The sequence below is a fragment of the Amblyomma maculatum genome, chromosome 2 (assembly GCF_055883805.1).
Source record: "Amblyomma maculatum isolate TAMU_Amacu chromosome 2, ASM5588380v1, whole genome shotgun sequence".
In the NCBI taxonomy this organism is placed as follows: Eukaryota; Metazoa; Arthropoda; class Arachnida; order Ixodida; family Ixodidae; genus Amblyomma; species Amblyomma maculatum.
The window spans coordinates 9,906,675-9,929,799 of NC_139345.1; the positions used below are offsets into that span (position 1 = coordinate 9,906,675).

Below are 23,125 nucleotides of genomic sequence, written 5' to 3' on the forward strand. Positions count from 1 at the left end.
TCTTTCTATTATGGCCAGTACAAGCAAGGCAGTGTTATAGGTATCTCCCTTAACATTGACACGAATGAAATTTTCTGCGGCGCTCATTCTATTGGAAAGCACACCAAAACAAATAAATGCTTTCTGCCATCCATTCAGGAAAGCTGAACATGCACGCTGAGTACGCACCAGAGCACAGCCGCCGAGTTGGCACCGCTCGACCCAAGCAAGTTCTATCTCGTAGGCTACGTTTCACGTCCTACTTTCTGCTATGCCTCGGAGAACCGTGCGCATATTTCCGCAACGAATTAGGAAAGCTGCGGAGACAGAACTGGTAGGACAGTTCAAGGCGCTTTCAGCGATTCGTTATTATATACAATGCTGCTTGAATGAAAAATGACAGACACCTCTACCCCTCTCCCCAATATGACAACCGGATATATGGAAATTTTTAATATCCATGCAAGGTATGTAAATGTACGAAACTAGAATGATTCGGATATTACCAAACAAGTATCTGATCCATAAACGAAACGCTGAAACGCGTTGTTCTAAATATAATCACTGTTGGCGAAGATAAAAGCATTCATTCCGGGCGTGATTATCTGCTCAGCTCTAAAATGTGCTGCTTTAGAGTCAACTGTTGCAATGTCACGTTGAGCAACTAATCCTCGTGCCAACTTCGCCGTTAGTTTTCTTCAATCGTGGGAAGGTTTTGCCTGGTTCTATAAATATTGGAAGAAAGGCAGGCACTCCACTGCAACAATCTGATTTTTTTTTAAATATTAAAATGATTACCGACCAAGGTCTCGCAAGAAAACAGAGTCACGTACTTATGAAGGAATTGAGCAAGTTTCGAAATGGCATGCCGTCTTACAAAATTTCAACTGAAGTTCATTTGTTGGATACATTTATATTCTCGACCAGAAATACATTTCTGGAATGGTTTTCTTCTGAGTGTAATAGGCTTTTTTGTGTTAAGGAAACTTTTTCGTTTGTTAAAATAATGAAATAACAAAAAAAAAATCATGAAAGCTGTCACGAACAAATTTTTTCTTTATTTTCTGAGCCGACATGTTACTTGCAGATAGTGGCACTACTTATACTATACTACTATATATATATATATATATATATATATATATATATATATATATATATATATATATATTTTTTCTTTGAAGAACTAGAAACAAATCTGATTTACTCACGTATATATCTGTACTCATAATTTTGATTCAGACAAATGTCATGTCTTCCACACAAGACGGAAAGCACTGTCACCCATCATTTTTCTTGAGACTGTGTGAGTTATACCAGAGAAAAAGAACCATTCATTATTTAAGTCCATTTGCATTCTTATTCCGTCTCCACACGTACTTTCGAAGCCCCGCACTGGCAGATTAGTCAAATTGGAGGCTGCAGACGTAGGCGGCTTCTGTGCTGGGACAAACCAAACTGCAAAAGCATAACGAAGTTAACTCCAGTATGAGCGTTTCATCATCATAAGCATAAAGCCACGCCTAAAACTAAGATCGCTGGAAATGTGAACTCATCAGTAGCCCGTTCTACTGTGATGTTGTTAGTCGAGACCGTGGGAGAAATTTTCTATCGTTGGAAGCGATGATTTCGCACTGAACTTGTCACAATGTCGCCGCTTCTGCTGTATAGAAAAGCCATTTCTTGCGACAACAAACTTGGCATAGTGATGGTGGTAAGAGCAGCTCTATTTAACACAACATGCTGTCGTTTGAGAAAGGACGTTAGAAAACTCCATTCGCTCATTTCTGCCGTTTTGTATAAGTCCCACTTTCTGGTAAACACATCAATCTCTGGGGTGTTGCACCCTTACGTGCGGTAAGGCGAAATCCTTGCAATTCTGTTTGATATTAGATATATGGGTCCTATGATTGGAGCGTCACTTTCCATGAAATGCATCATACATGATATACGTTGTTTCTGTTGTTTATTTAGAACTTTTCTAATACCATCTTATATATCCTGAAGCCATCAGTGTACTCTGGCATGCATTAGCCATGGCGTCATGGCTACCTAGTTACAACTGTCCCTAGTTTTACTTGTTTGTCCCAAGGTTTAAAGAATTTGTCTCTAGATTTAGAGAAATTTGTTCCTACATCCAAGGGTTTGTGCCTAGGTCTAAAAAGATTTCTTTCCAGAGCTCTCTAATATTACCAGTTTAGAAACTTCTCATAGGTCCCAGGTATAAAAAAAAAAAAACAGCGGTTTTGATTGGTCAGAATTTTGGTGTTTACAAATAGTGGCGGTACCGCGGCCATTTAAAGAAACAGCGTTTTCGGTTCACAGGATTATGTCATGGCGCTCATGCAGCCAGAAAAACTTTATTCTAAGGTACTTAGACTATTCCGCGGGGAAAAGTTTTTTTATTGCCGCACATATGTCTCATATACAGTCATGTGGTATTTTAAAACGTTGTCGACGATGTTTCATAATATGTGTAATGATACAGTTTACACGAATGGAAAGGAAACGACATTGAGTGTGTGGTGCAATTTTCTTGCGTGAATGTTATAAAACCCTCAATGATCCGCACCCACTGAGGTGTATGTATTGTTAATTAAGGTATCATTTGTTTTTCGTCTCCTCCCCATGGTTTCCCCATGGCGCTGACATCTCTCTGTCAGTTCTTGCGATGGTTTCTCAATATTCGACACCTCTCGTCATATCCGCACAACTTAATCACTGCTTGCGATCTTGTGCTTGAACCTCTGTTGATGGCGTCACATGTGGCACAATTCTGCACCTTATAACACCACCAAATTTGACAAGTCATCCAAATTGTTTTACAAAGTTCTGGTAACTTCTGCTGATGGAAGCAACTTTCGGTGCGCCAGAACTGAATGATGTGCTGTGCTCCTGCCCCTCATTGTGACGTTTGAAAACATACTTTACACCACGCGACCTTCGCAAGCTTGACAGGAGAAATCACGATTTGCCAACCAAACTGCCGTTTTTAGAAAGGCGCTTCCGCATAAACAATGCTGCCACGTCATTACTTCCTCCTTCCTATTTTGCAGCACAAAAATCAATATTGGCCGCGCTGGTTGCGTAACGTGGTTTGACAATAAACATGGTCGGAAAGCCGTTTACCGAATTCCTCTTGACGCCCCTCTCGTTTCGCCTTGCTGCAGTCAAGAAAGAAGGTATGGGGGAAAACAACTTACTTGAAGTACGTGAAGATGAAGAGCGTCACGCACAGGGCGACCAAAGATATCAAGGAGAAGACGAGAAGGATGTAGCTCGCTATGGCAGGAATGTTGCTGGGTCCCGACTGTGAAGGTAGAAGGAAGGAGAAGGGGGGAGGGGGGGGGAGATAGATAGAGAGAGAGAGAAAGGGAGTACTGATCGATATCAGTGACTCTAAAGCCCGTTTTCTTTGGCCCAGCATGAGCTTTACATGAAGAATAAAAAAAAAACATGATTGTGCTGCAGTAGGTGACAGTTATGTATTTCTTTGTCCGACACGTACGAAGAAGCGTTCAATTAGAGCGGGGCTGACATCGAAATAATATTTGCTTTTCATAACACCATTTTACACACATGGGCTGGTGGAGATTGTTCAATACACAAGTCGGCAATGAGGTCTATTGTCATTGTAGACAATGAGCACTTCGTGCAAGAAGCCATACATATGCAACAATAGACACCCGACAAGCAGCGTGCGGGAAGACGAGGATTGTTAATGGCAGCCGAGCCTTCTCGCCGACAGTAGAAGTGTATACACGCACACATTCAGGATGTGCAAAGCTCCGGGTCGCACATTTCCATAGATATTGACGTAGGTGCGCGCCGTCGGTTGTCCTTCTTTCTTTCGGCTTGGAGCAATACGCAAATCAAAAGAGGAGAAATCGTACGAAATTGTATGCCCCAAAGCGCCGGTAAGCCAAGTCGACTTCTTTCCAACGCGAGCACGTCGATCCTCCGTCGCAGTTTTAAAGGTTCCGTGAGGGTAGTCAAAAAAACAGTAGTTTTTAATTCCATACAAGCAAACAGAGAACTTTTCACGTGAGAGAGTACCGCGGGTAAAACTAATGCAAAGCAGACTACATGCGCTCGTTTCACTTCTTTCGGCGAATCAGTTTTTCGCCCTTGTCTGAAGAAATCTATACGATATCACTACCGACTGCCAAATGGTTCTGAAATGTACACACAAAATGTCTAAATGTCATCTTTTCAGCTCGTTTTGATACACATACTGCTCAATATTCGATCAAGAAATCGACATATAACACGCAAAAGAAAGCGGTCCTTATCTACTCGATGTTACTCTATGTTCGTGTTCGGCCTCAGTAAAACACGCAGATATCCGGCCAGCCAGCAACATCTCAGTGGGATAGAGTCAAGCTAAAAGGTTATTCGGGGCACTTAAGTCTGCTTGCGTGCGATAATGCAAAGGCATTTGTGCCCGAGTTTGGTTCTTTGGGGCCTGTTGCTGCTTTTGTTGATGCTAACGTTTGTGCATGGGGATTCGCTCCTGCCCTGGTTCAACTCTGCCATGTGTTGTTAACCACCAACAGCGTTTTTTAAGACAACTGTGCATTCACTAGACACGCCTTTACTCAGCTACAACTGCTAAGCGTCGTGGCGGACTAACACTGGCTGATCATGATGTCCCTATATACATATTCATGTGCTTTTCATGTTGTGATTAGGGTTGCTTTTGTAAAACATTGTGTGTCAAATTCAGACGATAAAGAAAAAAAAAAGCGTCGTGGCGGAGTGGCACCGTCCCCGTCTCACACGTGGCACGGATGTGCCTGTAACTTGGCATCGGAGTAGCTTAACTCATCACCCAAGGGAGATGGAAGGTTCGATTCCATTTCACCTACCGCATCTCAAAGGTGAAGCTTTAAATTGCAGCTCCTGCTATATCACGTGGTTTCGTAACGTCGCAAAACCTGCTGACCAATCAGTGCCCGGTCGTGTCACCTGCCAACTGCCACCTGCCAGGGGCATGCCTGTTAGTTTTGAGAGCCATACCCTCCAGAAAGCAAAAAAAAGTTGAAGGACCCTCTAGTTCCACCTTTAAGGGTATGTCGAATAGCGGTAATGAATCCCGTCCGCGGCTCCTCTTAGGGTTCCCCGTTCACGCGCACTCAGTTGTCTGATCGAATAATTACAAATTCTTTATTTTGAGCGTCAAATATCTCACACATTCTGATTACCATCAGTCCTTAGCTACTACGCTATTCAGTTACCGGTAGTAAGCGGCCACCCAACAGATATAAAGACCCGCTCTAACCAAACCGTACCAACGTGCCTGCATGGCCTAGACGTAGCGTGCTTGACTGGGAACCCAAAAGCCCGAAATGGGTAATTCCTATACTACCCTCCCAGTTCAAATGAACAACCCGAATTGGCAGCTCCTCGAAACTTTGTGACAACATGTAATATCGTTACAACACAAAACCCATCAAAGAATCAGTGCTCGCCGATGCCACCTGCCAAGTGCCACCTGCCAGAACCATGTGCGTGATGTTGAGCTCACAACGCCGTATTTTCTGGAGATTGGGCTTTTAATTCTATCGAGTTAAGAAGTAAGAAATTTGAAGGCTGAAGTGTTACAGGGCAAACATGTGTGATATCAGAATACTTTTCGAACATATCTGTCACGTAGAAGGCGGAACCTCTGGCAAAAAAAAAAAAAACGCACACACACACACACACACACACACACACACACACACACACACACACACACACACACACACACACACACACACACACACACACACACACACACACACACACACACACACACACACACACACACACACACACACACACACACACACACACACACAAACATAAGTAAAAGCGCTAATAAGCCGACGAGAACTGAAGGAAGCGTTTTCCTTGCTCATTATGCACAGGTCACTAGCCAAATTAAGATCGTGCATCTTTTTGTGTTTTCTACCTTGTTTTTCTTCTTCTTTTTTTTTCAAAACAAGCCCAGGAGAGGCAGAGTTAGTTCTGTCGCACAGCAGCTACATGAATAAAAATATTTATATTTCCCAAACATGCGAGCCAGTAATGAAAAGAGATGGCGTAAAGCGATTAAAGCGTAAAGTTAACGCTGGGCGCCGCGGATAGCTGAGTGGAAAGTGAGATTAAAAGCCCGGAATGCAATAACGAGCCGATTAGCGTCGCCACCCATCTCGCACTCTTCCCTTTATTGGCTCTACGTGCTCGTGTGCTCTTCTTTTGAGTTTCACAGCTCGTTTGTGACTGTGGGCTAGAAAACGACGGTTAATGCCGTGGCTGCCACTTTGGGGAGCTATGTCATTTATAGTGAACTTGGGATATCAGGGATGTCTGCGCTGTAAGAGCTGCTAAGAGTGGACCGCTCCATGTTTAATTACGTTAAAAAGCATAACGTATGAAATTAGGTAGAGACACTTACTAAACAGAAACTTCTAAAAAGCCTGAAAAAAAAATAAACTCATGACATTAAAGCACGGCACTTTATATACAGAAAGTGGGCATCAAACTTTGCGACGATGCACACAGTGAAAAGAAGATACAACGGGGTGAAAGCAGGGCCCAGTTTTTGAGACTGACCTGCGGCAGTAGCTCCAAGCACTCGGTGTAGTTGGTCCAGTTACCGTGAAGCCAGCTTCCATTGCTTCCGCATTCTCGGTGCGCTTCTGGAAAGAGAACACGCAGCGCCGGGCTCGTGAGGTACCAGTAAAGGTTCGAAAAGAGAGACGTTCGCAATGACAACCTTAAATATTTACACTGATTAGCGGCTAGTTGCTTTTTGCGTTAATTTTTTTGTGAGCATTATAATTACACTACTCTGTAAAATATGGAAAACATGGTCGCCCTCCTTGACAGCTGTAGGTTGGAAAATCAACCTCGGGTATAGAACTCCGGCTTTTCATTCTTTACTCAGAAAATGAAGAACCCCGTGCATTAACTTTTCACGAACGGCTCCATGTGCAGCATTCGTCGATGACAAAAAAGTAATTTAATAGTTGTTTTTTTTTTTGCACCTTTATGTCGGCTCTCTTTGTTCATAGGTGCGTAAGTGGTTCTCTAAAATGAGTTTTCATAATGACTAACCTCTCCTTCGTTTAAATACATCTCTGGTGGATTGATCACCGCGCCCCCTTTGTCTGAGTTTATTGGAGCGCTTTTTTGTGTGTGTGTGTTTCTTGGCTTTCAATCGATTTCTCCCTACCGGCAAAGTTTGCGTTCAAATCGCCTAAATTATTCCTTGGCTTCGAACGACTTTCTTCAGTTTTCAGTTCCCTTTTTGGCGAACAGAGGGAGGCTAATTTCGGGATGATTAATTATACTACCATTAACCTTCTCATCGTTATTGGAACTAAGCAATGAAATGTATTTCAGAAACTAGATTTCTTAAACTCAGTTTAATCTTTCTTCCTCCAGTCGAAGGAGCCTAACTGATGGTTTTTTTTTTTCTAACTTTCCTCTTTGTTTGAACTTCGTACTGTGAGATAATAATCTAACTATTTTTTATTATTCGTACATACATCTTACCATTATTGAGCTGGCAACAATGTATGCTACGTTGCTTACTTTTTACAAATATTTCTCTTTCTAGCTCACCTAAAACCACATGCAATGCAGTTAAACTCGACGCCAAGAGTGCGCAATATATTCATCTGCATTGTCACATAACTCACAAATATGTCGAACTCAAAAAAAAATTATTTTTAAAACTAGAACTGCACATTTAATAATTCATCCGGTATAATTAGTCTACAGTCAAAACATAACTTAAAAAAAATCATTGTACCTTAACTTTTGTAGCGCTTTCTTCATTTCGACGTCCCTTTTGTGAGCAACCAATAATTCTTCGTATTTCGTGGAGTGAAAAAATGTGTAGCTCTAACAAATGAAAGTTCTGTGCATAAAAACCAAAATTTATTACATAGTATAATAATGTATCACAAGGAGTGTCACTCACCGATTGGCCTTTGACAGCTATTTGAAAAAATGACGGGTATATCTTTTCGATGCGCGATGCATAAAGAATTAAAGCTTCGAATTCATCAAGCGGTATGAACGCACCTCTCCGGCCTAAGGCTAAAATGTCTGACTCAAGGTGCGAGAGTACGAGGGTTCGATTCCCACCCCTCCCTACAATCTCGGGGGAGCTTCCCGATTTCGCAGCTCCTCAACTCAGCGAGGTCATGTGATCTGGTGGCATCGCACAGTCGCCCACACGGTCCCCTTCCCCGCCAACTGCCACCTGCCAGAGGAACCAACGTAATTTTTCGAGGCTGCGATGCTTCGATAGGTTGGCGCTGCCGATAACATGGGACTTTTGTTTTTGTAAATGCTTGACTGGATTAATGCAAATCATCCCTCAATAGTAATAAATATCGACTCATTGATGCCCTTGACACATTCACAATACGTAATGGCTTGTTTCACTAGTTGAGAACAGGTTTCGGTTTTTTTTTTTTTTTTCTTAACGGAAAAGCCTTTTTAGATTGATGGTGAATGCGAGATATGTCTGCGAGTTCCATTAAATGTGTTTGCGAGATGTACCAGTGAGATTCAGCGAGATTCCGCGAGATGTGTCGGCGAGATCTCGCAATAAGTTCTGACGTCAACGTAAGTTACCCGAGAAAGACGTCGCAATAGGTTCGGACGACGAAGCAAAAACAAATAATGAAATTATAACAAGCGCACAAATACGTAATATACAGGAAGAGTAGGAGAAGTAGACAGAATACGAAAAAGAGAAGAATCTGTAAATGTTTTCGTCATTAAGCTTTTAAGCGAAGCTTAGTGCAATCCTATAATTTTTTACGGATGCAATTTAATGTGTTTTTTCTTTCCTCAGCTTTACAAGTCAGGCAGTCTACCAAGCTGCATGCTCAACGTGTTTACTTTGTTAATCCCGCGCGCGTAGGTCGCATTCAAAGGTTCACAGCTTTACGTCTTCGATGAAAATGAAAGCGCTTTTTTTTTTCTTGTGCTAAATGTGCAGCTTTACAACCTCGTGCAAGCGAAAAGCAAAGTTTTATTTTACTCAGGTTAATCCAGTGATTAAAACCTTTCACAAACTGCGTTTCCAAGAAAGTAACTTAAGAACAATTTTCTTTGCGCAGATTTAGCGCTTCACTGATCTTCCCGCCATATAAAGCTGCAGCACTGCAGTAACTTAGTGTGTGGCTTACTTAACTCAACTCTTTCATCCCATTTAAATCAGCTAATGGACACTCTCTCCTTCCGATAAGCGCAACAAACACGCGAGGCTTCTCTTAATCCTTGGCTCCCGCTGGTACCGATGCGGGAAAGCCTAGGGGAAGAGAACCGTGCTTTCCCTCTTCTCTTCAGCAGAGCTCCGACCTTAGCGTGCTATCGCGAGGGTCGGCGTTTAGGGTAAAAAACTGCAAGCAAGCAGTGAATTTATCGGCCGCTCGCTTTCATGAAATCATTAAGTACTCGAGGCTGAGGTGGTCGAGCACTCAGCTGACTGATAATTAAGCGCTGGCCTTGTGTCAGCCCTTTCTATGGACGGTAAATAGCACACAAATTTTATAAATTATGAATTGTCGCCAGATTCTGAACATACCTTTGGTGTGGTGATCATAGTGAGTGAAATTAAGCCACGTGAGCTAATTATAAACAAGCCCTCTTATTGGCTTGTCAACTGACATTATCCCTCAATTTTTGTTCATCTTAAAGCCCTAACTGGAGGAAGGCCCTCAAAAGGTGTAATTCCTGTTCCGATAATCTTTCTTGGAGGAATTCCTATCACTCAAGTCGACTCTATCCGTATTTTTGACCCAAACATCTCGAAAGATGGCGCAAGCACTGTTACTCAAGCGGCACACCTGGCACGCCGCGTGGCCAGCAGAATACACGGCATCTAAGTACAACCGTCCGCATCATCCAGGCTCTCAACATAACCCGCATAACATATGGAAGAACATATTTGGATCTATAGAAAGCAGAATACAAAAAACTCAACACTCTCATCCGCGAAGCCATCAAAATCAGAATGGTTATATCCGAATGCGTCTTGATGCAACGCCTCCTTCACCTCGGCGTTCACAACACGTGGGGAGAGCTTGCCGAGACCTACAGTCAAGCACTTCGAATGCTTAATAGCAACAGAATCGAGACGTACAACATTCGAGGAACTGGGACGCAGAGGTGTAGAACAAAAATGCACCAGACAGCGAAACTGGACGGAATCAGCTGATAAACCACTGTAGTCGCCCCCTCCCCCCCCCCCCCCCCCTCGGCTTTCGAAATATGCATCCTATGTAGCATTTCACATTTACAGAAAATATATATTCAACTGTTCAAGCAAATGACACTGACGCAGCAAGAGAGGCAGCAATTGTATTAGCCCTCTCGAGGGACAATGGACATTTCATAATCATAATTCGCAGGCTTCATGCAGGAAATGCAAAAACAGAAGAGTTTCCAGCATAGCACTTTGAATCCTTCGTCGCACCACAGTACACAACCTCCAGGGCACTTATATTGGGTGGACTCTGGGACACACCCACCTGAGGCTGGAAATGAGGCTGTCAACTCCTCAGTCGGAGCATACGCTAACGAGGCACTACTCTCACAGTTTTCGGAAAATCCAGGAGTATCTAAGAATTATACTGACATCCTCCTGCATTAGACTTCGCAGGCGAAAATATTCCCCGCCCACAAGAAACTAACGAAAGGAAGCAGGCACGCTCCGAAAAATCTAACCGAAAGTCACGTTACAGCGCTTTACTGCACAGGATCTCGCCCGCCCCCTAAAGATATGAATGCGCCTTCTGTAGCATGCGAAGCTCGCTACAACATATGGATATGGTTTGAGGATGCAAGGGACCACATGGTACCATAACGCCCAGAGATATAACCGAAGTGCAGTAGGAGACCGAGTTGTCAAGCCACAGCTTGCATGATCAGCATCGCGCTAAGACGTTGTCTCGGGTCTATGGCTTCCTGGACTTCCAAATCTATGAAGCCCACTTGTGGCAAATAATTCACGCTGCTCTAAATAAAGCTTACCTCTCCTTCTCTTCCGATCTCGTCCGATTCAAGGCCATCGATAGCGGCCGTGAAAAGAGATAACGCAAATAAAACCAGCTACAAGGTTGACATAATGTGAGCCAGAAACTAGAACCAAGGCAACGATTTGGACAGAATCTAAGCCAGCTGCTTGGGAAGCTCAGGAAAAAACTTCCGGCAAGTATACTGCAACCTTTGAAAAACAATAAAGACTCTTTTGAGTCTACATTTTGGCAAGTGAAGCCTCTCCCCGCTTTCGCAACACCCACGTTCTGCCACAACTCTCGCGTAAGTGTGAAACTGATTACTTCGTGTGTGAGCCCATAAGCATTGGCTCGAAATAGCTCTCCCGAAAGGTAATGCATTTCCGGCTGCCGTGTGATACGGTCGTCAGCGGATATCCCCTTGGACTCATTCGAGTTTCCGCGGGAGAAGCTCCCTGATGCTATGTAGTCCCATCACTGGTGTGCTTCCACAGCAGCTCTCGTAGTATTACTTAAAACATGTCATGAAATACCGGAGAAAAAAAGTTTTCTTGGTTTGTAGTTTGTTTACATTCTCCTCGGGCATTTCTCTGGCCATTTCCAAGCTCCGCGACAGCGCCTTCTCGCAACCTCTGACGCGTTTAGACGCAATCATTCTTTCCTCCATACGGGACAGATTTCAGTTGGATCGTATGTACTTACACGTTATTTTAAAGTGCTTATATTTGTTTACATCTGATACACAAATAAAATAAGGCTCTTTTAGAGCGCGGGTGTCGTGTACGTATACTTTCCGAAAGATCAAAGGAGGAAAAGACACTTTTTATATATTTTTGTTTTTTATATTGATATTGAAATAAGCCTCATGAGGCCAAGAAAACGCGGTAGGATTCCAACAGCACCATTTTTCCTACCCCAACTCTAAAAGGATCAGCGGAAGACCGAGACATGCATACTCAGTTAGGAGCTGCAAGGAAAAAAAAAAGAGAGAGAGAGAGAGCAACCTGCTTTAGAAAAAAATAAATACGAACCCTGTCGGAAAAAACTACAGAAACTTTTCTGATGTTATGACAGATATTTCTGTGCGGTTTTTGACGGGAAACCTATTGTGACAACAGAACATTCTGTAGTAACATCAGAAATTTCTTTAGCTACAACAGAAAAGTGCTACACAACCAAAGACAACAGAAATATTCCAAAAAAAAACTACAGAACTACAGAAAAATTTGATGGTTACGGCATAACTACAGGATATTTTGTCGTATTTTTGACAAAGTTCTGTAGTTTGTTTCGACTGGGAACTCAATTTGCACTGCTGCTCCTCGAAAAAATAAAGCATAATAATATAAAACAGAGGAATATCGCCCAATGTGTTCCTTAGCCGGAAGCAGCAGTGGCAACCTTGAATTGAAACGATCGCTTTATCGAACGGTTGCCGCGCCCGAAATCCTCCCTCCCTACTATGCGGAAAGCATAGCTATGTGTTCCCTCTGTTTTTCGCGTAGAAAAATTTACAAAACACAAACAAACTAAAAAGCCTATAAATCGGCAAGATAGGACGACCATATCATGAAAAGAATCGGTTAAACGACCGATGGCGTCCTCGATGTCATGATCGCATTTATCTGGGCAAGTTCCGACGCCTGCTCGCCGGAGAAGGTTCTCATTCCGTTTGACGCCGTGCAAGGGAGAAAGCTGCAGCTGTGAAATCACACATATTTGTGCGCGATTTAATTGATGCACGTCGTCTTTTCTGTTTGCCCCCGCTGTAGCGTTGAGTGTTCGATAACTGTCAGACTAGGAGTAAAAGCCGCAAGCAAGTGGCATAAAGATATTCAATGATTTTTGGTTTTGGTTTGGTTTGTGAGTTTAACGTCCCAAAGCGACTCAGGCTATGAGAGACGCCGTAGTGGAGGACTCCGGAAATTTCGACCACCTGGGGTTCTTTAACGTGCACTGACATCGCACAACACACGGGCGCCTTGCTTTTCGCCTCCATCGAAAAGTGGCCGCCGAGGTCGGGATTCCACTCGAATAACAGTCGCACTGAAGTGCCCGCCGCCTTTTATGTCACAGGTAAGGTCAAATCAGAAAAATTCACTTCGGAAAATCTTTTCACCTCATACAAGGTGGAACCAAGTCTGCTTTGCTTCGAGCTTACCTATATAATAGTGCCGAGATGCTGCAGGTGCGTTAATTTGTTCATGCATCCTTCAGCTTTTATTGACGGACGTGAGCGACGGTATTGGCAGACATTGGCGACGTGGACTCGTGCCCACTGAATCAGACGGGGAGCATAGGAAAGGTGTAATATGCTTGCTTTGCCTGGATCTGCGCTTCAAAGAACAAGTCGTCTTGCCCTCTCCTTCGTACGCCATAATTTCACAGCGTACTTGTTTGGGTTACTCAACCCTGAGGCAGAAGAGCAACGCAAAGTCATTGGTCTTGCCCTGACCGCTGCCTAGACTCAAGAAATTCAAGCCGATGGTTAGGGGAATGAATGGAAGTTTAGGCTAAAGCCTTCTTCATCGTTATTTTTGACGAACGTAAATAAACGTTCTCTCTCTCTCTCTCTCTCTCTCTCTCTCTCTCTCTCTCTCTCTCTCTCTCTCTCTCTCTCTCTCTCTCTCTCTCTCTCTCTCTCTTCGGTTTGATTTGATTTATCAGGTTTAACATTCCAAATCGACTCAGAATTCGAGCATCCCACAACGGTGACTTTTTACCATAAGAAGAAATACATTAAAAAAAAACTAAACTGGAACAAGAACATCTAATGCTACGAACACATGGAGGTTTCGCCTTCCTAGCTGTCACTGTCTGAGCAGCTGACATGTGAAATGGACGTGTCGAAGAAAATTATTGATGGTTTCCTGCACTTTGATCTGAAGAGGAGTTTATGAGAAGCCTAATCTAAATTAGGAGTGATGCAGTAATTGAATCTGCTACCAGGCATTGGTTTCAAAAGCTCACGTTGAAAGATAGACCTCTTTATTATGCACCACGTTTCGGGCACACATTTCGGATTATAAGGCTCTAAAGGCAGCCGTAGTCAAGGACATCAGCTAAATATGGACTGAGCTTGCAGTACACTCACAGGTTTTCTTTCTAATCACCAGACATCTCCTGTTAAATGGGAGGGCGTTCGATATGAGCAAGTGAGTACTTCACGTCTGCCCCCTGGAATACGTAACGATGAGTGACGAAAGCCTATCTCTTGCAGTTCTTCGGCGCTGCAATGCGTTCATTTTCGACTGAGTGCTCATCCCTCATGAAAGGTGATTTTCTTATGTAGAATCAAACATGCCCGACATTCGTTGTCGCCACAGCACCTCTCACCTCAGACCGGGAGACCTTTACACACAAGCAAGGGCTACATTTCTGACAAGGGCAGAGGTACAGGCGATTTAGTCAGTGATGTTTAGGTTGGTCACATCACGACAGCCCGAACACGAGAACCAGAACACGTGTTGGCACTGTCTTTTTCGCACTTAGAGAAATCATCTTTTTGAACTGTGAAGCAGCAGCACCTGCACACGCGTCATTAAGACGTAATGAACATTTTGTACTTCACGTCCGCGTCTATTTTCATTGCATCTTTGATTTAGATTTCATTGTCGCCTTTTGTTCCGTCGCTGCGTAATGTCGTTTTTTGTGGAAGGTAGGTGGACCTGTTTTGAGGGTTCGGGGGGGGGGGGGGATGGAACGAGGGGAAGGTAGGTGAAAGTGAGGTGAGAATGGTGGAACAAGGGCGATTAGAGGATAGGCAGTGGAGAGGTAGCTGGTGAGCGGTGCTCCTGGGGAGTGGATGTAGACTCCTTGTTTGGGCTGAAGGCTTCGCTTGATCAGACACTGGGTTTCCTGTGATGGGGAACGGCTGAGGTAGTATGACAGCAGCAGTGCAGAAAGCTAGAGTCGTCGTGTGACTGCATATATTAGGAGCCCTAGAATAATGTAAAATGGAAAATAAAAAAAAAAGATGCGAAGGCACAGGGAGCAAAAACAAGGCAGGGAACGGCTCCTATTTGTCGGTGCGCTTTGCAGATCCTTGTTGGTGCAGATGGACATTCCAGCGACCTTAATTACTCATATTTTACTTCTGCCTTCATTATCCCACTCACACTATTAGCGTGGAGAAGTAAGCTTGTATATAATATAGTAAACGTACCGGAATACATATAAAGACCCACGTTAAACAAGCCTCACGAACGGGCCTGTTCGTGTTAGGAGAAGCGCCTTGGATTTCAATCTCGCCTGCCCACCTCAAATAAGCACGATATGACACCATCTGCCAAATTGTCCATATCATGCGGTCTTCTGGCACCACACAAGCCGACTACTAGTCGGTGCACGGTCACGTCATCTGCCAACCAGCACTTGACGCCCGTGATTTTTCGCTCACAACTTCTACGCCGGCTTTTCTGGAGAACATGGTGAAAAAAAGTGAAGAGCTGAATGAAACAGCGAGAAGAAAAGTGGATACCAAAAGGAAAAGAGCGTGGAAAGGAGATGACAGGCGGGAATAAGGAGTTCAAGCAAATAATAAAACAAAGAAGACGAGAACCTGCTTGCAGCGCTTGCTCGGTTAAAAGAAGCTTTTAACCACAAAAAAGTAAGAGGTGAATGTCAAGGTCACGCACATTTGTTCAATAAAGGAACAAGCCCGCAACGGTTCGTCATGCCCTCCTCGAGTCTGCCATCGGGGTGTTGTACCCGTCTTCCCCATGCCTCAATTTCCACAGAGGGAACAACCTACCGATCAGTAAGGAAAGACAAATTTGCCGACAGAACGACCATCCGAGCTGATGATCCAGGACTGACGTACCGCCACTGGGGATGCAACATCTCATGGTTGTTTCTTACGACCTTTTCCTTCGCGATGTTCTCCTGTTGCTATTTATCTAGTGTGGTCGTCTCCTGAGCCTATATTCATGTCGGCTTTCGCCTCTGTGGATACTGAAACCGTATCTAGGTCAATCATTCCTCTCGTTCGAGGTACGCGATTAATCTCTCTTTTCTCACGACTTACCCTTACGTCATTCAGTCCTTTCTCCTCTACCGGTATTCTCGGCATGCAGTTTATCATTCAATGCCGCGTGCGTCGTTTCAATAGCGTGCGCGCATGCGTTTTAAAAGCGCGTGCACTGTGACTCCACCTATCGGGCAAATTTTAATAAAAAGAGACATTAAGAATGTCGTTTCTCTTTTTCCGAGTAGGTACGCATCACTTTCGCCTAGTTTTCCAGCTATTATGCGACTTACTCACGAGTTCGAAAGCCTGGGATGCACCTATACAAGCAGTATAAGAAGCAAACTCTCAGGCCAGGCATTCCAAAGTGTTTTCTTTTAAAGCGTAGAAACACAGGGCTGAGAAAAAAGCGCGCACAGCATTTATGATTTGACAGGATCTTTGTACGTTCTGCAGTGGCATTTCGTAGCGGTCGAATCATATGCTTTAAAGTATTAATGAATCAAGAAGTTGTCAAGTACCTTATTGATCGAATGTTTTGCATCTGCATTTACTTGAGACGTTGTTATGCGGATCCGGCACCCGGAGAAAAGCTTCTTAAGAAGCAATTAAAAATAGTAAGCATAACATTTGTTGCAATTATCGCAAAAGTGGTAAGTTTATTCCCCTAACATTTGTTGCAATTAATGCCCAAACAAGAGTGAGCTGATTCCTTCAATCTGAATGGCGTACACCTTCATGTCATCGCAAAATTTATGTGCGAAAACTATATGATAGCAACGCCTGATGAGCCAGCACGTCTCGGTCTAAAAGTCATCGCATTGTGAATCCAGGTTAGCGGGTTTGAGAACAAAGTGAACCCGTGCGATGGCTTTTTGTCTTTGTGAAATATTTTAAAAGAGTAAATTGCGACGACGGATTTCAAAGGTGCAATACAGCTACGAATACATTTAGGTGGCTCGAAGCTCTTTCGTTGCTCATTTGCAGTCTCGTGCTCAGCGCATGTTACGGGAACAGTTCCCGGAGGCGCACACTTGCTTCGCAATTCCCGCTCTACGTTATACAGGGGTCACGAAATTATTATCCACTGAGGTGGAAGTGATGCGCTGCGGCAAATATGAGTAGAGGAGAGAAAAAAAAGCGAATCGAGGAGAACAACCAAAGTTTAAAACATGCAAGACCTCGTATAAAATTTTGCTGACAATAAAGAGACTGAAATTTCACGTACAGCTTAGAGTCCCGTCTTTTTCATTCTTACTATAATTACAGCACCTCTGTACCAGCATAATTCAGCGCAACTTTCGATTTGCTCCAACAAATTTGTACTTATCTTACTACCTCAATTGATTATCTCGTCCAGCCTACTTCCGTCGCTGAGACGCAGACGTAAAGCCTCGTAATTACTGTTGAAATGAGGGCTCCGCTCCTAGTTGCTTACAGCCCAGTAGCGAGGACTGTCTGCTGTATGACGAACACAAGATAGGAAAAATGAGCGCAGAAAGAAAGCTTCGCTGCCTATTTTGCTTCTCCGTCCGTGTTCCTGTCCTCGTCCTGTGGCGCCGAGTACATGGCAGGCAATGTGAAGGCAGTGCATTGCGCAGCCCTCGGAAATGAAGACTTGGTCGTCGAAAAGCGGGTAAATAAGAAGTGCGGCTTGTCTGCGACTCGCAAGTAAAAATACTTTGGCTAGAGTTTACGGGCCTTTATTTCAAAAAAAAAAAAAAAAACGAAAGAAAGAAAGAAAAAAGGCCTGGAGTGTACTTCCCCTACAGGCTGTTATTTAGCCGAGAGATGGAATTCTAGTATCCTTAGAGAGAGCCCAAATCTCTGTCACATGACTGCGTCAAAGGGCTTGGAAATTTGCTATTTATTACCTCTCTGCTTGTCAATTGTTCTGTTTGTTCTCCATTAAGTTTTCTCTGGTAATAATATCGATTCAATGGATAATTACGACGTCGATGAAAATATGAAAAAGAAATATCAAGAGCTCCAATTTTCTTTTGAGTACTATGATTCGGAGATTGGGGCCCAGGAATATTAATGCTAGTGTTTCTTTTTTTCTCTCGCCACTATGTAAGTTGACGTGCAACTCAGTGCTTCAAATGTCAAATACATATTTCTTAGATAGCTTTACAGCGACGCATTAAAGGTCTGGTGGTTAAACTAACGAGTGCAACGTGCATATTCTCTCAAGTTTTTCATCTAAGTTCATCCGTACACTATCGGCAAAATATTGCTGTCTGCTGAGTGGGGTGCGTGCGCAAAACATGTTTTTCTGTTAAGCTCTAAAGAAAGCTGAAGTGTTTTGAACAGAAAATGCGCTATACTAGACGTCTCCGAGAATCCGCGTCTTAATTTTTAAATATAAGCTGCTTGAGGTTCGAGGTCTTTTGTAGCACAATATACCGTGTTGATGGATTTCGGAAAAAAATAAAAGCCAATGATGTTACATGGTGAGAATCTGGCTCATTTCTGATGCTTAACTTGTTTAACTATTGCATTTAGGCGGCTGGTTTCAATCATATGTTCGCATCCAGTCGTTAGTAATAGCCATATAAGCTTCAAAGAGTCTCAAAAACGCGATTTCCCCCGGTGCCGTGGACAGGAGCTTCCGCATGATTTCAAATTATGGAGGGGGAGGGTAATTTCTGAAAAGGGAGGGGATGTTAAGCAAAGTAGAGAATTGATACCCATCTGTTATCAGTGCAAAAAAAAAAAAAAGAAGGGGGGGGGGGGGTGGACACCTCGTTATGAATTAATGGGGCACCTTAACAAAACCAAGCGGGTATATACTCCTCCCAGGATATTGGGGGGGGGGGGGGAAGGGGAAGTCAAAACCTGTTGAGTAAGAGAGCCGAGAGATATCACATTTCCAATGTTCTGAAAACTGATATGGTCCTCGCTAATGGCTGGCTGTAGGCCTTGCGATGAAGCCGACTAAGTGTGATAGTTAGAAAGTTGTTTATAAAAAAATAGTTAACCAGCTTACTACTCAACATTGCAGAACTTTTTTGTTGCCGGCCAGCACATGTATTATGGTACTGCAGAATCCGTCTTCATAACTCAGAAAGCTCATTAGAAAAAAATAATAAACCGCGTTCAGGTTTTAAACGGCTTGTTATCTCTGTTGTACGCCAAACTTCGGGCAAGCTTAAGCTTTCCTTACAACTCAGGTTTCCACGAATGTAGACAATAAACAGTTAATGTAAAAGCGTGCTTGCACGTAAGTATCTCCTCGAATAATCATGCAAACTATAAACTAACAGCAGCCACTAGCAATCAAATCATCCCCCCCGCACTCCCTCTTTTTTCTTATTTCAGACTGCGTGCTTTCGGGTAACCCTTCACTTATTTACTCCCATGAGCCCAAATACTTCAGATGCCAGTCGAGAAGTACGCGTTCATTCAATTTCACAACCATGCATAGTAGGCGCACGGAAATCAGACATGTACTCGCGCACGTACCAGTCTTGTCTTGTGTTAGTGAATTTTCTCGAGTTAAAGTTTAGCGCGCCTACATGATGATGTCCCCTTGCAAGGATTGTAAATGTGTTTGTAGGGCCCGTATTCTGAGTTTGCGTCGTTATCGAAGTGTCGCTATCTCACGTGACCTCGACTCATCTGATTGGTCGAAACACCGGAACTGCGTGTTACAACTGTGGAACCGGAAGAGGTGGCAACATAATGTTCTCGCGTTTCCACCAATCAGGTGGCTTCATCACATCACATCACATCACTTTAATACCTTAAAGACCCTCATTAGAGGGTATTACATAAGGGGTGGGGCGCACAGAAATGAAAAACAGAATTGGTAACATATATGTGTAAGTAAGTTATACAAATACAAGATTTTCACTGCGCAAGTACACGTGTGATTTGTTCAAGAAATAAAGATGGACATGTGATAGCTTCAGATCGGGGACATAGCGACACTTAAAATAATGACGCAAACTAGAAATACGGGCCTAGGTCACTAATTTCAGGTATCCTCAAACACGCCAAAAAAGACAAGCGCAGAAAAAAAAAAATCAGGACACGGGCTGCAAGTTCGAGTAGCAAATATGTTGTCGTTAATCCCATATCCCTTTCTTTGTGAGCTAGCTAAAATACACGAAAAACTTCCCCTCCGCATGCTAGCGAACCTTTATGCAAGCGGGGCAACTCAGTCGCAATTTTATAAGATATTTTTTATTTCATGTTTTTCCAAAACATGGGGAGATGAAAGAAAAAGCTGCTGAACAGCAGCTTGACACGCTTTCACCCCCCGTATTCACACAGACAGCAGCAGAGCGCACAAAAGACGTGTCCATACAGATCATCCATACAGAAATCATACAGTGATAAATCTATACAGTACTAACGCAATGTGAATTAACCATAACCTCCATGAAACATTGAATTAACCATAACCTCCATGAGACGGCATACATTCACGCTCAACATGACCCTGTCATTTGAAAGCATAATACAACAATAAAAAGACAGACGATATCTGAGTATAATAAATTCACTTTCTCTCAGTACAAATGTCACGAAAAGGAAATAAAAAAAAAAAGAAAGAAAGAAAGAAAGAAAATGTTTATGAAGTATAGTGCAATGAACAAAACAGAATTAAATGTTTACTGAAGCAATAAATCTCTGAACACTGATTTTGGAACATACATCAAGTCAACATCTTTTTTGGTATAAATAGTTTAATATACTTGGTACTGTCTGTCGTAGCACCTGGTCGCCATAGTTAGTTCGGCTGTACTGCACTACCCAGGGCTCAGGATGCCTAGTTGTATAAAAATGCCTGTTTCTTGTTAAGTTTGCTAGGTTAGTGACAGGTTTAACGTTCAGTTTCTTTTCATCTCTTATCATTTTACAAAGGCGATAGTTATAGAGGTTCTCCATGTTAATTAGTCTGAATTTCCTGAGCAAGCTATCTGCGGGACAGGATGGTTTGGAATTTGTAATAATCCGGATTACCTTATTTTGCATTACCGAAAGTTTTCTAACGTTTGTTAATGTTATCTTGCCCCATACTAAAAAACAGTAGTTTACGTGTGATAAAAATAATGTATGATAGATAAGCAGTCTTGTGCTAAGCGGAAATAAATCCCGATTTTTATACAATAATCCTATAATGCGAGCTAAGCTCGTTATGACGTGATTTGTATGAGCATCCCCACAGCATGTACTCTGAGAAAAATACTCCAAGAGTTCTAAATTCGCTGACGATTTCAATAGGTTCCTGGTTTATGTGCAGATAACTGTTTGATACGATTATTTTGCTTTTATCTCGAAAGATAATAAATAGCCTTAGGTTTTTGTGCATTAACAACCACTCCATTGGAAGCCCACCAAGAATTAAGTTTGCTTAGAGTACTGTTAGCGCGACTGACAAGCATTTCGTAATCATTTCTCTCAAAAAACAGGCTAGTGTCATCGGTGTAAATTATAAATTTTGGGTCATCATCAATGTTAACAAGATCATTTAAATAAATATTAAATAAATACGGTCCCAAAATGCTACCCTGAGGGACGCCGACAAACGTAGGCTTAAGTGAGGAGAAGCTATTATCTATACTAACCGACTGCATATGATTTCTAAGATACGATTCAATCAGTTTTAAGACAACACCGCGTATACCATAAAATTTTAAATTCTTCAGTAAAATACCCCGGTTAAGGGAATCAAATGCCTTTGTGAAATCTACGAAAACAGCCAGTAAGTACCGTTTTTCTTCAAGTTTTTCTAGAATAAACTCTTTTTGATGAAGCAGGGCAAGCTCAGTGGAACGGTTTTTCCTGAATCCATATTGAGATTCAGTCATAATGTTGTGTTTATCTGCAAATGACACTAGACGGCAATGAACGGCGTTTTCGAGGATTTTAGAAAAAATAGGTAGTATGGAAATTGGTCGGTAATTTGCTAAATTGTTTTTGTCGCCTTTTTTGTGCAGAACGCCAACTTTCGCGTATAGAAGCTTTGACGGAAATATTACGCTTGTCAGACAAATATTGAAAATATGGGTAAGGGGAATAGCAATAATGTCAGCCACGAATTTGATCGGGCGGACTTGAAGGTCAAAGATATCACTGGAGCAAGTATTTTTTAATTTCATGATAATAGAAAAAAAAATTCTGTTTCTGAAATTGGATTCACATAAATAGTCTCAGGACAACTGCCCCTCAAGCATTGAGTGCAGTCCCCTGATGTTGCAGGAAAGGTCAAGTTTACTAGATAGTCATTCAAAATGTTAGCTAGATCTGTACCTGAAAATTTTCTTCCATTCATAGCAATGTCATGAATTGTTTTCGACACTTGCACATTTTGGAATGTTGAACTTAGCTTTTTCCACATAACGGTCGCATTAGACGAGCGTAGGAAAAGATTGTTGAAATATGTATATCTGGCATGCTTAAGTTCCTTATTTAGTTTATTACGGTATTTCCTAAAAGCTTTCAGTAGTTCAGGATCACGTTGTTTTAGGAATGCCTCATACATCGTATACTTTGTTTTTATTTTCGCAAGTAAATCTCAATTGATCCATGGTTTTTGAATCTTCTTGTATTGGGAAATATGCCAAAGTAGGAAGCTTTATTCATAAATGTTTCTAAATAGGGCAAAAAAGTCATCAAAAGATGTGTTTGCATTATTAGATGAAAGGGCATTCTCCCAAGATACAGCTGAAAGTTGTTGACAAAAATTTTCTAGGTTGTTGGCTGAAAAATATCTTGTGAGACTCGGGAACATATTTTCTTTTTGGTGATGTGGAATGGCTACAAACACAGCTGAGTGGTCACTAAGGTCAGATGTTATCACTCCAGACATGAAATCTTTGATGGTAGAGCTAACAAGAAAAAAATCTAGAAGTGTTGAAGAGCTAGCGGAAATTCTAGTTGCCGAGGAAATAACGTTCTTGGAGTCATAACTCTCGTACAACCATGTCATTTCTCTTGATTCACGAGTGTCGGACATCATGTCGATATTGAAATCCCCGCCACAAATTTGTTTCAGCTTATTATTGATACAATATTGAAAGAGAGGCTCTACTGAAGAAAAGAACATAGCATCTGGTGGTCTGTACACTACAGAAATTACATGGTCACTCATTACAATAGTCAACATTTCACTTTCGTGGTTTGAAAATGTAAAATCAGGCAA

The 23,125-nt window shown here is 42.5% G+C and overlaps 1 protein-coding gene across 1 annotated transcript in view; it reads right to left on the minus strand.

The window, feature by feature from the left end:
* Window positions 1–23,125, minus strand: part of LOC146197912 (corticotropin-releasing factor receptor 1-like) — a 210,036-nt gene that overhangs the window by 74,506 nt on the left and 112,405 nt on the right. Inside the window, exons 4-5 of the mRNA XM_084592542.1 lie at window positions 6,580–6,665; window positions 3,183–3,289 (exon numbers count right to left, since the gene is read on the minus strand). Of these exons, the coding sequence (XP_084448668.1) occupies window positions 3,183–3,289; window positions 6,580–6,665 (193 nt within the window). The remainder of the gene's footprint in view (window positions 1–3,182; window positions 3,290–6,579; window positions 6,666–23,125) is intronic.